General features: G+C 41.2%; 2 protein-coding genes across 2 annotated transcripts; one reads left to right on the top strand and one right to left on the bottom strand.

Moving 5' to 3' along the window:
- Window positions 1-204: 204 nt before the first annotated feature.
- LOC127377857 (uncharacterized) lies at window positions 205-10,287 on the bottom strand. Its single transcript, XM_051426125.1, has 16 exons — window positions 10,019-10,287; window positions 8,988-9,064; window positions 8,762-8,863; window positions 8,541-8,600; window positions 8,388-8,457; window positions 7,071-7,236; window positions 6,827-6,896; window positions 6,523-6,678; window positions 5,704-5,760; window positions 5,461-5,586; window positions 4,730-4,854; window positions 4,479-4,530; window positions 4,322-4,392; window positions 4,062-4,229; window positions 3,616-3,724; window positions 205-3,531 (listed from the first exon to the last, which is right to left on the bottom strand). The coding sequence occupies exons 1-16, from the start codon at window positions 10,206-10,208 to the stop codon at window positions 1,471-1,473; spliced, it is 3,660 nt and encodes a 1,219-aa protein (XP_051282085.1). The 5' UTR covers window positions 10,209-10,287; the 3' UTR covers window positions 205-1,470.
- A 1,367-nt stretch (window positions 10,288-11,654) lies between these two features.
- On the top strand, window positions 11,655-15,238 carry LOC127377676 (succinate dehydrogenase [ubiquinone] iron-sulfur subunit, mitochondrial). The gene is made up of 8 exons (XM_051425782.1): window positions 11,655-11,828; window positions 12,970-13,103; window positions 13,210-13,295; window positions 13,377-13,513; window positions 13,673-13,789; window positions 13,946-14,047; window positions 14,583-14,705; window positions 14,803-15,238. The coding sequence occupies exons 1-8, from the start codon at window positions 11,763-11,765 to the stop codon at window positions 14,881-14,883; spliced, it is 846 nt and encodes a 281-aa protein (XP_051281742.1). The 5' UTR covers window positions 11,655-11,762; the 3' UTR covers window positions 14,884-15,238.
- Window positions 15,239-15,339: the final 101 nt, after the last annotated feature.

Genomic DNA, 15,339 nt, shown 5'->3' with positions numbered 1-15,339 from the left:
GATCTCCACCAGGGAACAGATACAACTGCTAAGTTTTGAATAAAGTGGTATTTATATAGTATAGTGTAAATTATCGTATATAGATGTATGCAGTTTTTAATCAAATGTTTTGTATAGTATAATCAGTTTTATTTCAGATGCATAGAATAGTGTTATGGTATTGTAACCTAGCTGTATAAACTTAATAAAGAAACAATGAAAATCTCAAATTAACATTGTTATTTATTTAGGACATTTTGTTTTAACACAACTACACAGAATAAAACCTGTCCCTACCCTCCCTCCCAAAAAAAAAGCTCCCTTACAGTCACTTTATTACAGCATGGCTGAAGCAAGGGGATGGGAGTATCAAATGTGTGTTAGAAACAGGGCAAACAATTACAGGTTCAAAGGGCTTCATTTAAATATTCAAATGACACCGGTTTAATATCCAGACTATAACTTCTTTATAATGTCATGATATTTCCCTCTAAAGTAGGTGACGGCATGCACATGATGGTCCGCCAGTAAAACTATAGAAGAAGGCTCCCTTACAGTCAAGATGGCAGTGAAGATAATAAAAATATTATGTCCAACTTTAGTGGATAATAACATAGGTATCAGGTATGGAATTAATCTGAAGATGCTCTGGTTAAAAGTGAGACCAAGCTTTTCTATGGGATTTTCGATGTCCTTGAGCATACGGTCATTAATGTGCACAAGAAATATTAGGTTGACGGGTCCAGAAGTATTAGCTGCGGACAGATACACACATGTATACACACAGCCAAACACATGATCCCCAGAGGAAAGAGGAAATAAACTACATCAATGTTGGAGCATTTTGAATGTGTTTTTTTTTATTCTGCACATGTGCAAGAGAGGTCAAACAGCCACCTGGATCTAAAGCACCTTGTCTGTATGGCTTGGCCAGTACACAAAAGTCTCAAACACCAGATGTAAACTGTGGACATTGTGGAAGCTGGTTCATGTGGACCGAGTGTCACAATGTCAGACCTACATAGTACCTCCAACTACATTTAAATAAGGGTCTGGCAGAATCCACAGTTCAACTATTTGTCAATTGTGCCAGCGCTCTTGCCAAGAAGTGCCAGAGAGGAATGTTCTGAACGAACATTTTGCGTGTAATTTAAATCTTGCCAGAACTGGTCAGCAAACATGCAAGAACATCCTTTTAGAGGGCAAATTTACATTATAAAAAGGCCATGACAACCAGAAGAGTGAAAGACAGAAAGCAGAATGCAATAGTAGCACAATGCCAGTGGTTAACACACCCTCTCACCCAGACTCAGCACACCTATAGGCCATAATCAAACTATTACCTTAATTTTGGCACCCACAGTAATTGATTTACACAAATATTGATAAACAGACCGAATTCAGAGTGAATGATTCAGACTTAAGGCTTAAGCGTTTAAGAATTACAGCAGCACTCATTTACAATAGGATTTCATCAAAGATTCCAAGTGATCATTTTGTTGGACTTGACTTGGCTGGTGGTTTGTTGTTGTCATCTCCACTCTGTTTGCTTGAAAGAGGTTTCTCAGTTTGACTCGGTTCAGCTTCTTCAGTCATGGGAGTCTGAGAGGCAGATGACTTCTCAGTGGTTGGACTCTCAAGTTTCCCAGACTGTTCTGACACAACGGTCTCTGTGTCAACCTTGGTTTCTATGTTGAGAACAGATGCTGAGCCCTTCTCATTTGTGACTTCAGTTACTCCAGCCTCCTCTGCAGCCTCTGTTGGCTTGGCGTCAGCATCCTTGGCAGCAACCTCAGTAGTCTCAAGGAGTCTTACATCTTCTGTAGCCATAGTGTCAGCCTCCTTGGTTGTTGAGACTTCTCCTTCCTTGGAAACCTCTGCTGGGATGACTTCTCCTTCCTTGGAAACCTCTGCTGGGATGACCTCTGCTGGGATGACTTCTCCTTCCTTGTAAACCTCTGCTGGGATGACTTCTGCTTCCTTGGCAGCAACCTCAGTAGTCTCAAGAAGTCTTACATCTTCTGTAGCCGTAGTGTCAGCCTCCTTGGTTGTTGAGACTTCTGCTTCCTTGGAAACCTCTTCTAGGATAACTTCTGCATCTTTGTGAACAACCTCAGTAGTCTCGGGCAGTTTCACATCTTCTGTAGCCACAGTTCCAGCTTCCTTGGTTATTAGGACTTCTGCTGGGGCTGCTGGGATGACTTCTGCTTCCTTGGAAACTTCTGCTGGGATGACTTCGGCTTCCTTGGAAACTTCTGCTGGGATGACTTCTGCTTCCTTGGAAACTTCTGCTGGGATGACCTCTGCTTCCTTGGAAACTTCTGCTGGGGTGACTTCAGCATCCTTGGCTGCAATCTCTGTATTTAAAGGCTCTTTCACAATCTCTGCAACCAGGGTCTGACCCTCTGTAGTAATACTTTCGGACTCTTTGACTACATCTGTCACTACTTCAACCTCTTTGGTAACCTCTGATGTTTGAGACTCGGTTTCCACTACAACCTCATTGGTGTTCTTGACAATATCACTTTCCATCACTTCAACCTCCTTGGTGACTACTGCCTCCATCTCCTCCGTGATGGTTGCTAGATCACCAGCCACCTTGGCCACATCAGTTGCTATTGCTTCAGCCTCTTTCACAATGTTTGCCATGGACTCAGTCAACTGAGCTACATTGCTTGAAATTTCCCCTGCAACCTTTGCAGCATCAGTTGCAACTTCTTCTGCAGCTTTGGTGGCTTCAGTTTCTACACCATCAACAGATGTGGCTGCTGACTCAATTTCCTGGACAACAGTCTCCTGGGAGAGTCCAACTACTGTAGCCTCTGGCTGCTGGACAACATTAGAGAGAACAGGATCTAATTCCTTCTCGTGAGCAACTGCAGTGACTGTTGAGTGTTCAACAACATCCTTTTCCTCCTTGACTACTTCTGTGGCCTCAGTCTCTTGCGCAACTACATCAGTAGTTAGCTCTTCTTTACTGAAAGGAGCAGTTTCTTGGACAGTGGTAGCCTGTATACTTTCTGTGTCTTTAACCTCACTGACTATATCCTTAACCTCAGAAACAATAGTGTCTGTAACTGCTGCTGTGCCTACAACCTCCTCAGTCATATCCTTGATGGCCTCAACCTCCTGCACTAATGGGGCAGCAGTAGCTGTCTCAACAATGGTTTCAACTGTTTCTACAGTTCTCGCAGCAACATCTTCACTTTCTTTAATCAAAGTGGCTGCCTCTTTGAGGATAACATCTGCCTCCACTTCTGAAGGTAGAGTGGCTGCTTCTGCCTGGGCAGCATTGCTCACAACATCAAGGAGTGGAAGGACTTGTTGTACAGTTGGGGTTGTATCGTTGGTTTGTCCAAGTGAAGCAGCTTCCTGTGCTGTGATTCCTGCAGCCATTTCCTTAGGGAGGAGTACACCGACTTTGCCAACCCCTGCACCTGCTTCCATCAGCAGCCAGTCCATTTTCTGTGCATGCTGCTTGATAGCATCATTAACTCTTGAGTCAATCATGGCTTCGGTCAAAACTCCATCTTCAGAAGAGTATGCAGCGGCCTTCCAGGAAAACAAATTTGATAAAAGGTTGTGATTTATTCTGAAGCAGATTCATATTTTGAATAAACAGGATTTTCTACTCACCTGCCAGGCCACACCAAGTTTGGAGATTTCCCGACCAGACATGCCTTCTGCTTGGTTTGCAATGTCTGAACACTTCTGGCCATAGTCAAATTGAGCCAACTTTAATCTCCTGTTGAGTTAAAACACAAAAGGTTTGTACAGTAAGTGAGCTTTGAGCTTTAACTTGTTTCCTATCACTGATTATCTGTACTTTTCAACTGACCAATACATTTTGCAACAGCTTCTGTACTACATCTCCTGAGGACTTCAACACCATTTCATGAAAGCAATAAGTAAAGACTCAGCCAGCACTTTGGTTTCAGGATTGAACACATTATATACACCATTATGCAACTTGAGCTAGCAAGGCGACCTCTAGGGACCAATGTTTTCCTTTGCAGTAGTAAATCACATCTGCAATGGAGCAGCAACAGTAGCTGTTACTGAAATACAATAAGCGTACTCACTGTCTCCCTGTAGTGGCAGGACCCAGCACAAATTTGTCGAAATACAGGCGCACCAATCTTTCCCTCTCCTCCAGACCCGGTAATGCAAAGTTTACAATCTCATCAATGCGGTCATTAATGGCCCAGTCGAACTGTTCTGGCTGGTTACTAGCAAGCACCAGCATGAACCTGAAGAGAGAAAATGAGCCGGTGACCTTTTCAGTCATGGCAATGACCTTTTCATACCCAGCCATGCAGAGTGAATAATGCAAGATACCGACTTGTTGCTCTGTTCCCCAGTGCGGTAGAGGAATGCATTGAGAGTGGCTCTGAGGTCCTCACTGATTTTCTCCTGCAATGTAAAAATCATGACTCATGAATATATGATTAAAACACAGGGCACCATCACCATGTATATGGCACTGCAGCTGAACTCACTGTGGCGCGCTTACGCAGGAACGCATCAGCTTCATCTACGAACAGCAAGAGGCTGCAGAGAGTCAGAGAACATCAAAGAGAATGAGCTTAAAGCTGCCATTTTCTTTAAGGCCAGCAGAATTGCAGCAGCTCTATGCTCTAACACAACATATGATCTACACTACTGAACTTTCAGAGTCAATATTTAACAGCTGATACACATTTTAATACTAATTCATTGAGCATTAATGGAGTTAATTAAAGCGCCCTACCCTCGTCCGCTGGTGCTGGCCCAGTCAAACACCTTGTGCATGGCAGTGACTCCATCGCGCCCCATGGGTGCCACGTCCCCACCTGTCATGATGGCATAGTCCATCCCGGAATGGAGAGCCAATTTCTGAAAGGTAGTGGAAAGAGCTTGTCATTATTATTAAGGTTAAAGAACTTAAGGAACACAGAGGCTAAAAAGAAAAATAGAAATGCACAACCATCTTAAAAATATTAACAAGCTAAATATATAGAAAATGCTTTACAACTGAACTAGATATTTAATGCAATAATTAAAGGTCTTAAAATGTATTTAAAAAAATACTATCATTATGTACATAAACATTTTTAAGTGATATCTGTAAGATCTGTATGGTTTTGTGGTGAAATGTTTCATCAGTCATTGCTGTGGTATTTTCTGTGTTCAGCCATCAATGCTCATGCTAAGAATCCAGTTATTTCTCTATGGATCAAAAACAAACCAGAAAAAGATACTGAATTGTATTACATGGGCGGAGATTTTTGCCAGAAAAGACCGTCCAGACTGGGCCAAAAAGACTTTCCTGAACTGGCTTTAATAGGTTGTATCAGTACTGTAGTATGTAAATCAGCAGTAAGGAGTAGTAAAACACACTTTTATATATAGCCACTGTACTCATCTTCATCCATCTACTAAAGCTAAAAACATTAAAAAACAAAGACAAAGACAATCAAAAGGTGTTTGAACCAGCCATACCTTGGCAAAGAGTGTTTTACCAGTTCCAGGGGGTCCGTACATCAGGATGTTTCTGTACAAGCCTCTGTTCTGCCTGGTGTTCCGAGTGGCAATGGCAATGTCCCTCACACGTTCCTCCAAAGCTGCCTGTGTGATCCATTGCACAATGACAGCATTCAGCGTTTTTCACAAAACCATTAAAAGAGTACATGAATGTTGAATTCAGAAGATATCAATACGACAAAAAAGTAGTAAAAGACTCACGCTGAGCACCACACCCTCTAAGGCATCCTGTGGTCTGCTTCTTAGACGCTTGGCTGTCTAAATAATGAGGAAAGCAGAAAATTGCATGGTGACTTGCTTTAGCTTCAACAATTGACAGCTAGTTAAAGGAACTATGTCTGATATGGAAAGCTTCAAGTCATAATGTACAGATAAGATCACTTTATCACCAGTAACTGACCCAGCTGCTTCTGCCCTATGTCGGGCTTCTTGTCTGTCATACAGATTTTGTGGTAAAAATGTGAAAAATAACCACAGCAATCCTGAAAATAACTACTTGAAACATTCAGCACACACGTTGTTGGTTTGGTGTCTGAGAAACAGAATGAATGTGCTCGTTCATTTTATACACACATCATTCCTATAACTGATAGCATGTTTGAAGTTTTTGCCATTTTCACGATACGTTCTAAAATACACCCAAATTCAGTCCATTTGGCACTATTAGCTGGATGGGTTGCAGACGATACATGAATAAACCCATTCAAACAATATCCGGTCAGAAAATAAATTTGATGCGCTGCCAGCTGTTACAGGCTGATGTTGAAGACCTCAATTACAGCAAGGCTCCAGACATTCCACTGATATTTATGAACAGTGGTTCTTAAAAACAACAATAATCACTATGTAGAATGTATTTATTTACATCTAAAGCTGCCTGATAAAAATATACTATTTACACACAAAGATCCTGCGTGCATCTCAATCTTTTGTAAATGACCAGACATTTGGATCCTATCAGCAGGCCACCACAGCCACACAATAAACAGTACAAACATGGTAATTGGGCTGTAATTTGACCTTGATTGGGTGTTTGATTGCCTCTGCAACAGTTAACCTAGATGTCTCGCGGACCAGTGAGGGTTTGCCCAGACGTGACTCTATGTAGCGGCCGGCCACTGCTGTGGCGTTCCTGGAAGAATACACTCCTGCTGCCAACAGGGTTAACCCAGCAACCTGTGAGGGGCGAAAAAAAAGCAAACACACACATCTTCAAACATACAGTACAGCATATCAAATATGACAACCACTGCTTCACATAATCCTCTGCGGTCCTCCTGTGGTCAAAGTGTGACAAAGCATGACAGGTCTGACATAGATTTACCGTGGCTGTGAGTTTGTCCCAGTCAGAGACGAAGGCCCTGAATCCTTCCCCAAACACCGCTCCTGCTGTCCTGCCAGGAACAAAACACAATTATCACACTGACTGGCTCCACTGTGGCAGCCACACTCGCTGACACCCTCTGGGACTTCTGTTAAACACCTACGTACAGCTGCGAGAGATACTAGAAGATAACATGCCAGTTACTCAGAGGATTAAAGAAAGTGGAAAGTCACTTTGGCCTCACTTTATAGATTCAAGGACAGTTTGTCTGTGTTCAGCAGCTTTCAGGCGGATCTGTTCCCTGATCAGGTCCGCATTCTCCCGCTCCACCTGGGCGCGGGCTTTGGCCTCGGCTTCAACGCGAAGCAAGTCATTCTTGTGTCTCAGCTCCATTTCATGTTCAATGGTAGCTGGGAAGAAGAGAAGAAGATATTAATAACGACATGCTTATAACCACTTCTGACAGAGCTGACCTATTTCAAATCATCATGGTTTAACTTACTATTCTATTATTCTATGCAAATGCTAGATTGAAACTGATTTAAATATTTAAATGTTAAGATTTAAATCTCTTCTAATGTGGAAACTATATGCATTTTATGCTGAAGTGGCTGTTAAGTAATATATGATTTTCATCAGCCTTACAGTGGCTTGTAACTGACATAAAAGAGGTCTCATTCTCCTGATAAGGGCATTTTGTAACCTAAATGTTTCTACAGAAATCAAACAAATCAAAGTGAGTATGTGTTTGGCTTTGGGCATGGATTGGTGGTTTATATATTATCAAAATGTGTCAACAAAAAAATCCTTTTTTAAAAAGCTGACAAATCTACTGAATCTGGTAATTTTTCATGAATGTGTGTTGACAGTTGAAGGACACTGCAGAGCCGGGTGATAACACACGAGGAGAGACACCTTTCACACCACACACAGTCACTCGATCCATTTTTATTACAGAAATATTAATTAGTGCAACTTTAAACAAATATTTTCTTCTGACTAATCCACAACGCAGCACTGAATTTGAGAGCCATCAAAAACACAGAGATAATTTTGTTTTTACCCTTTACAGTGGGGTATATACCCCTACACTACTTCTTCATCTACTTATCTTTTATCTACTTATTAAGATACTATTACAAAAGGTTTATTCATGTCTGTTTTTGTTTGGTTCAATTAAAGAAAAGAAAAAGAGGAGCAACCTAACTAATTAGAGCAGAGACCTGATGTAAGTGTCTATTGAGGAACTAATTCGTCATCATGATACACAATGAATGTTAATATTGATATATTATATATAATAATCCAACACACAGTCCAGACCCCAGAGAGACTTAAAAGAGCCACAAATCTCACAGTGAGCCCTGTAATCGCTGAGTCATCAGCACTGATCAACAACCTTATTGACCCCTGCAGATATATTAGGGTCATTCTTTGCTATGGAGCAGCACAGATCTTACATATTTCATCTTTAAGTGAGATACTAAAAGAGTCTTTACATGGCATTATGAGTGGATGAATAATGTGTCAGTGCAAGGGTGCTTTTACATTTATCTTATACCTTTTCTCATGGCTTCTTGCTTCATAACGGAATCCTCTTGTTTGCGAAGGTTCTCCTCGTTCAGGAATTGCTGTGGACAAAATAATATATATGACAAAGGCTCTATTCAGATATGCAGGTGTTCATTTCAAATGTCCATTTAAAAATGTTTACCTGTTGCCTGAGCTGATCATCATACCTCTGTCTGGCAAGTTTGTCTTGATATTGCGCCCTCTAGAGGTGATACAGAAAATAATTCATTACATTCACATGCAAGATGTATTAGAAGATTTACTTTATTAATCCCCCAATGGGGAAATTACAAGTACATTACTTGGATGAAACTTATGTTTGACTGTCAGAATAGCACAGTGTGTGCAGTGTTAATCCCATACTGCCTGGTTTTGCTTTGTCTCCTCTGCAAGTGTTTTCCGTCTCTCCTCCCCCTGTAGCTGGATCTGCTCGCCCTTCAGCTGCTCCAAACCCACCTCATATTCCTGTAGGGGGAGTTTGTGTTATGCTTACTGACATCAGGGATTGGCCGGAACCTCTTCTGAACACAATATCAGGTGATCACATCAGAGGCCCTTTATCAATGAATCTCCCTCCTCCAACACCTACTTTCACTTTACTCTGTAGCTCCAGCTGTACACTCTGCTCCTGCATACGAGCCAGTCCCAGCGCTTCTTTGGCATGTCCTGTTGAAATGAATAAGAAAAGAAATCAGACAGTGGTGCAGATTATTCATTCAACTGCTTACATTTTAACCACCATGACAATTATAGTTACACTTTGGGGTATACTACGCCACCACAAGATGATGTAGAACTGAGCCTTTGTCAGTGTGTTTGCAGAAAGCATTGCAGAAATCTGAAAGAGTTGCTAAAGACAAATGTGTGCAGTCCTTGACACGCACTGGGTAAAAAATACCCTCACACAGTGAACAGCAGTAAGCATGTTCATTTGGACACGCTGACATGAAGGGACTGATGTGACAGGTGAGGGGCTGAGCTCGCAGGGACACTTTGTTCCCTCTTTGCTCCCTGACACGCCCACCAAATCTCTCTAACTTTGCAGAAGACTGTATGGACTGGAGGTCAGACAGCCTACTGACACGTGTGTGTGGCAGGCTGTTTCCACGGGCAAATTACACATAACTCACCAATACTGTAAACTTAACAGTTGTTAAGGTTTACTGATAAAGAACATTAAGGCAGAACATATTATAACAGTCGGGTCGGATGTGTTTCATAGTTTTTGCGAGCCCCTGGCCTCCAGTGTCTGAGGAGGTAAACCAGTTTAAAAAGTTTAAATGTTATCTTTACTGTGCTGCTAAGTCTGAAATATGAATGCCGAATTAAAGAAAAACCCCCGACAGTTCAGCAGTGCTCATACAAGTTGATGTTCACAGTGTGCACATTTGCCAGGGAGACACTTTACTTTGAGCCTAACATTTTGTGTGGGATTCGGCGTGAGGGGCTCTCATCCGAAAAGAACAGAACGTGCCAACATGGGACGATTTGTTAAGTGGAGAAAATAATTACTGGACTGGAAACAAGCACAGAAATAATGAAAGAAAGCAAATATTTGTGTTTCTTTGTGTCAAATTGTGGAAAAATAATTAAATAATTGACAACAACAAGTGTACGCACGTGATTTGTCGAGCTCCCTTGCAGCTTTTGCAGCTCTCTCCAGCCCAGTCGGGTCAAAGTTACTCCACTTATCCCCGGGTTTGTCTCCCCCTGCACCCCCTGATGCTCCCCCGGCACCGTCAGCAGGGGCAGCCGGTTCTTCCACCGGCGGCGACCCGGAGCTCTTCCCCCAGCCGAAGAGCCACGACATGCTGCTTCAATGGTGTCCGAGCAATGGACAGCACTCTCAGTTCCAGTGGCTCCACAGTTGCAGGGTAGCACCATGCTGGTTGGACCAGAGTCAAGTAGAAGACCAAAAAGTGAAAGACTTCCAGTCAAGACTTTCAAAATAAAACGATTGTTGACAAATATACATAAACTTCTTAAACATTTTGTACAACGTGAAATGAGAGGACTTTATGGTTGATCTATTTATAAATTGTTGTATCCCCTTCACCGCCTGTTTTGTGTTATTTTATTGGTCTATACCTATACCATGTATCCATGGGAGTAAATTATAGAGCATATAAATAAACCCAAAGAAATGATAGCCCGAAAAGTCAGACAGATGTTTCCTATACTGAAATGTTGGTTTCAGCCTATGTTTGGTTGTTGAGTGCAGAGCCATGTATCAACGAATTATTCCTTCAGGTGCATACGTTTTTCCCCTCGACCTTCAAATGCATTACCATCAGAACAGCTTATAGAGTACATCCCTGCCCCAGGGATGTCACGTATATTAAATAAGAACAGACTGGCAGTTAATACATCACCATAATACATACATAAAACAGACTAAATATAACCACACCCAGTGCCTCCTCTCTATTTTATTGGCCATTATTAGGGTAACATACAGTAATCTTTTAAAAGTAACTGTAAGTATTATTTAAGACTACATTTAAGTGATTCTGGACTATTGCAGCAGAAAATCAGTAACAGAATATAGCATATATGTTTTACATAGATAAACATGGATGGGTCAAGGACGTATTGAGTAACAGTGCTCACTAAGGGTAACACAAAATGGTAAGAGGGCCTGCAAACTTACATATGTAAAACTGTACAGTATGAAAAAATATACCCCAAAATGAGATACATTCAGTAAAGTGTGTCAATCTGTTTTTAATAAATTGTATAACATATATTTGCTATCATCAAATAAAAACGATTGAGATATAGTCTGTGGGAAAAGCTAATTATAATCATGATAATCATAACCCAGTTAAAATGAATTGCACATGCCACTAGTACAGCACTGTAGCACTGTATTTTAGTTATGGATATATATTGTAGCCTATATAACTGACCCTTGTTTACAGCAATGAGAGTTGTGAAAGAGACTCTCACGTATGATGCCTTAAAGCGCTGTCGGACAAATATAAATTATTAATATACACTTATACACACACACGACACAATTAAGTAAAACATATGCGGGTTTATATAGACATATATACATATATATACGGTCATCGTCGCCAAATTCCCGCTTACGCTTAATGCTCATTTAATTCTTACTCGTCTCCAGCTGCAGCACAAAATATCTGTGTGTGAGTTTGTCGTCGAGCCGAGCGAGAGCACCTGAAGGCACCAACCATGACGCACTCCAACGTGCTTTACGTCACGTGAATGCACATAAAGGGCGGAGCCACGAGGAAGCTGAGCCAGAAGAGAGCCATCCTGATTGTACTGTAGAGACACAACATACTCTCACTAACATACTCTCACTAACATACTCCCACTAACACACTGAGGCAGAAAGATGTCGGCGGCCTGTGTTGCTTTGGGTCGAAATGTTTTGGCTGTCAGGAATTCTGGCATGATGGTGGTAAGTAACAAAACTATTTTATTCAGAATTAGAGGAGACATATCCCATGGGGTACTTTTAGAAAGGTGTATGCTAACAGTTGTGTGTTTGTGTTCATTTAAAGTAAAGTACAGTTTGTGTTTACTGTACAGTAGCTATAGTATAAAATGTGTTCAACCTTTGTCATTAAACGACCTGTAGAGACACACCCTGCTCTCAGGCTAGGTGTGTGTAAATGTGACAGAATAATGAAGAAGCCCATGCTAGCACTATCTGCTTCACTGTAAACTGTGAATTAGTAAACATTAATACCAAGTTAAACAGTCCACGTATACTATAATGAATGCTTAGTAAACCCAGCCACTGTGAATGAGCTGTTGTGCAACTCCTCCCTCCTGTTAGACTTATATATCAAGTCTGAAGGGTTTTTTTAGCAGTTAGCGTACACAACTATTTGTTTACTTCTCATAACTGTATAGAAATATTTAAGTTAGTGTATGAAAGTCAATTTTTCATTGTCCTTAAAGAGTCAGTTAGGTAACCGGCGACCGCACAGTGATGTAACACTTTCACGTCAGTTCATCCAAGCTACCAGTAGGGGGCGACTTTATACCTTCTTATGCAAAAGGAGTAAGCTATTCTATCACATCATACCATGTTATAATATTTATTTCTAACCTAAAACTGTGTCTTAAAGATTTCTAATTGTATTTGTCACACTTTATTGTTTTATTCAGGATATTGTTTTAGAGGCTTTTATGGGAATTATTTCATTATGTTTGTTGTTTTGATCTTATGGTATGTTTGTTTTATTAAATTACTTTGCCACTTCATTCTACTGTAAAGAAATAATTGTTCATTTTGTCCGATTTCTGCAGTAAAGAAGTTAAAGTGAATTGTTGTTTGTATGAGTTGATGTATTACTAGCAGTAGTATCCTCTGGTGTTAAAGGATAGAATTACAAAGGGCTCCCTATTTTAGCTTTGGTTGACGTAATCAGCTGCTAGGTCACGTTATTATGTGTTCCTTTGTACATAACTCTTGCTTTTATTGCTCTTTATCTTACTTGTACTTGAAAGGAAGTGGTAGGGATGAAAGACAAAAATACCCGGAGGAATTAAACTTAATTTTTTAAAGTCATGTATTATTATCTGTGACACAGATGGTGCGGTATGCTCAGACTGCCGCCGCCCCGGCTCCTGAACCCAGGATCAAGAAGTTCCAGATTTACCGCTGGGACCCCGACACCCCCGGAGACAAACCACGGATGCAGACATATGAAATTGATCTCAACACGTAAGTCATGATCTGGTCAATGAACAGAACACTGTTGAGTTGTATTTTACTTTTTACGTGAATTTGATCAATGTCACTATCTATTGATATCTTCTTGTAAATACAGCTGTGGTCCAATGGTTCTGGACGCCCTCATCAAGATTAAGAATGAGATCGACCCCACGCTCACATTTAGACGCTCCTGCCGTGAGGGTAAGAAACAAGAATCTTGGTTTAACTTTGACATAGTGACGTAAAGAATTTCAGTGAACAATTGATTGTGAATTTCTTCAGGTATCTGCGGCTCGTGTGCCATGAACATAAACGGAGGCAACACACTGGCATGCCTTAACAAAATTGACACCAACACAAGCAAACCGATCAAGATCTACCCTCTGCCACACATGTATGTGGTCAAAGATCTGGTGCCTGTAAGTACTGCAGGTGTAGAAAGTTTATTCCCATGGCCACATTCATGAACACTTGAGCATGATGACGACTGAAACATAGGAATAATGGAATATTACATAGTGCTCTTATTGGTTGTATGAGCGCCTGTAATGAGTTCTCTCTCATATGATTTCCACTAGGATATGAGTAACTTCTATGCGCAGTACAAATCCATCGAGCCCTACCTGAAAAAGAAAGATGAAAATCAAGAGGGGAAGCAGCAGTACTTCCAGTCGGTGGAGGACAGGCAGAAACTGGTAAATAAACCAACTTCTTTACTCTATGAAACACAGACCTCCCACAAATGATAGAACATGTCTTCTACTGGTCAGCCAACCTGTCTGTGATTTGCCTGTGGAGTCATAGAGGACCACATGGGCCGTCAGAATAAGCTGTTCTTCTTAACCCGACAGGACGGTCTGTATGAGTGCATCCTGTGTGCTTGCTGCAGCACCAGCTGTCCCAGCTACTGGTGGAACGGAGACAAATACCTTGGACCTGCTGTCCTAATGCAGGTGGGTAAAGACATATGAGACAGGTGTCCCACAGATTCAAATATTAAATGTGGTCCACAGCTACCCTAGTATGGAGGCCTTGTGTGGCTTTAACGTTCATTACAAGCCAAACCAAAATGATCAGATTGAGGAAAAATGGAAGAAAAACGTTGGTAGATCCTTACCACTAGTGAAGCAAATAATATGGCCAGAGGGTGGAGCCAGAGAAAAGGCCATGTTGCTTATAGTTAATCAGATTATCATCTTGTCAGTGGCTGTTTTGTACATCTCACCCTGAGGTGCAGTTTATTAGCCTCAGCTGTACTCAGGCTCACCTGTGCTTGAGCTCAGTGCTGACGTTAGAGCTGGTAAGGTCAACTATTGGATGTTGCCATGCAGATGTCGGTTACATGCAGCAATTTCCAGCTGAAGCTGTACTTGGAAACTTTAAAAATCTTTAACAAATGAAAGGTCGTGACTTTAAGAGGAATCAATTCATGAACTCAAATGTCCAACATGGGAAATCAGACAGATGATAAGTGTTACTATCCCACAGGCGTACCGGTGGATGATTGACTCCCGCGATGAATTCACTGAGGAACGCCTGTCTAAACTTCAGGACCCCTTCTCTCTCTACCGCTGCCACACTATCATGAACTGCACCAAGACTTGCCCCAAGGTATTTAAAAAATTGTATTCACACACATACACCCTCTCTCTCACAGAGTTAATAGAGTTTCAGTTTCTCACTGTCTGTTGGACACACGTCTCCACAGGGACTCAACCCGGGAAGGGCCATAGCAGAGATCAAGAAAATGATGGCGACTTACAAAGAGAAGAAAGAAGCAGCTTTGTAAAAAATCCAGCTGGCTCAAGATCCGCTAATAAAACCTTGAACTAAGTTAAGAGGAAGAGAAGAGCCAACCAGGAACATTCGCCCGCATCAGCACCTTTTTTGATTTTCATGAGTGTGTGAGATGGGAGTGTGTGGATGTGTGTAAGAGTGATAGTATAAGGGAGCAGACGACAGGAAAACGTGACAAAAGGGTGCTGGAAAGAACTGTTGAGCAAAATATTTTGAGTTATGCAACCATTTGGACCATTTCTTGTTGCTTGTGTGCACAGTGGAATTACTCTTTAGGAAAAACTCATGAAATTGTGTTCAGACTGTAAATATTTAAATATGTGTTCATTAAAGATGTGATAAACTCATTGTGGAAGTTAAATCTATGTTTTTGGACACAAAAAATACATGGCTGGCTATAAAAAAATACTTGTTATAACTACATACCAGCTTCTTTTGTTTGATTATC

Source organism: Dicentrarchus labrax, unplaced genomic scaffold (genome assembly GCF_905237075.1).
Source record: "Dicentrarchus labrax unplaced genomic scaffold, dlabrax2021, whole genome shotgun sequence".
Lineage (NCBI taxonomy): Eukaryota > Metazoa > Chordata > Actinopteri > Moronidae > Dicentrarchus > Dicentrarchus labrax.
This window is presented reverse-complemented; position numbering and strand designations above follow the sequence as displayed.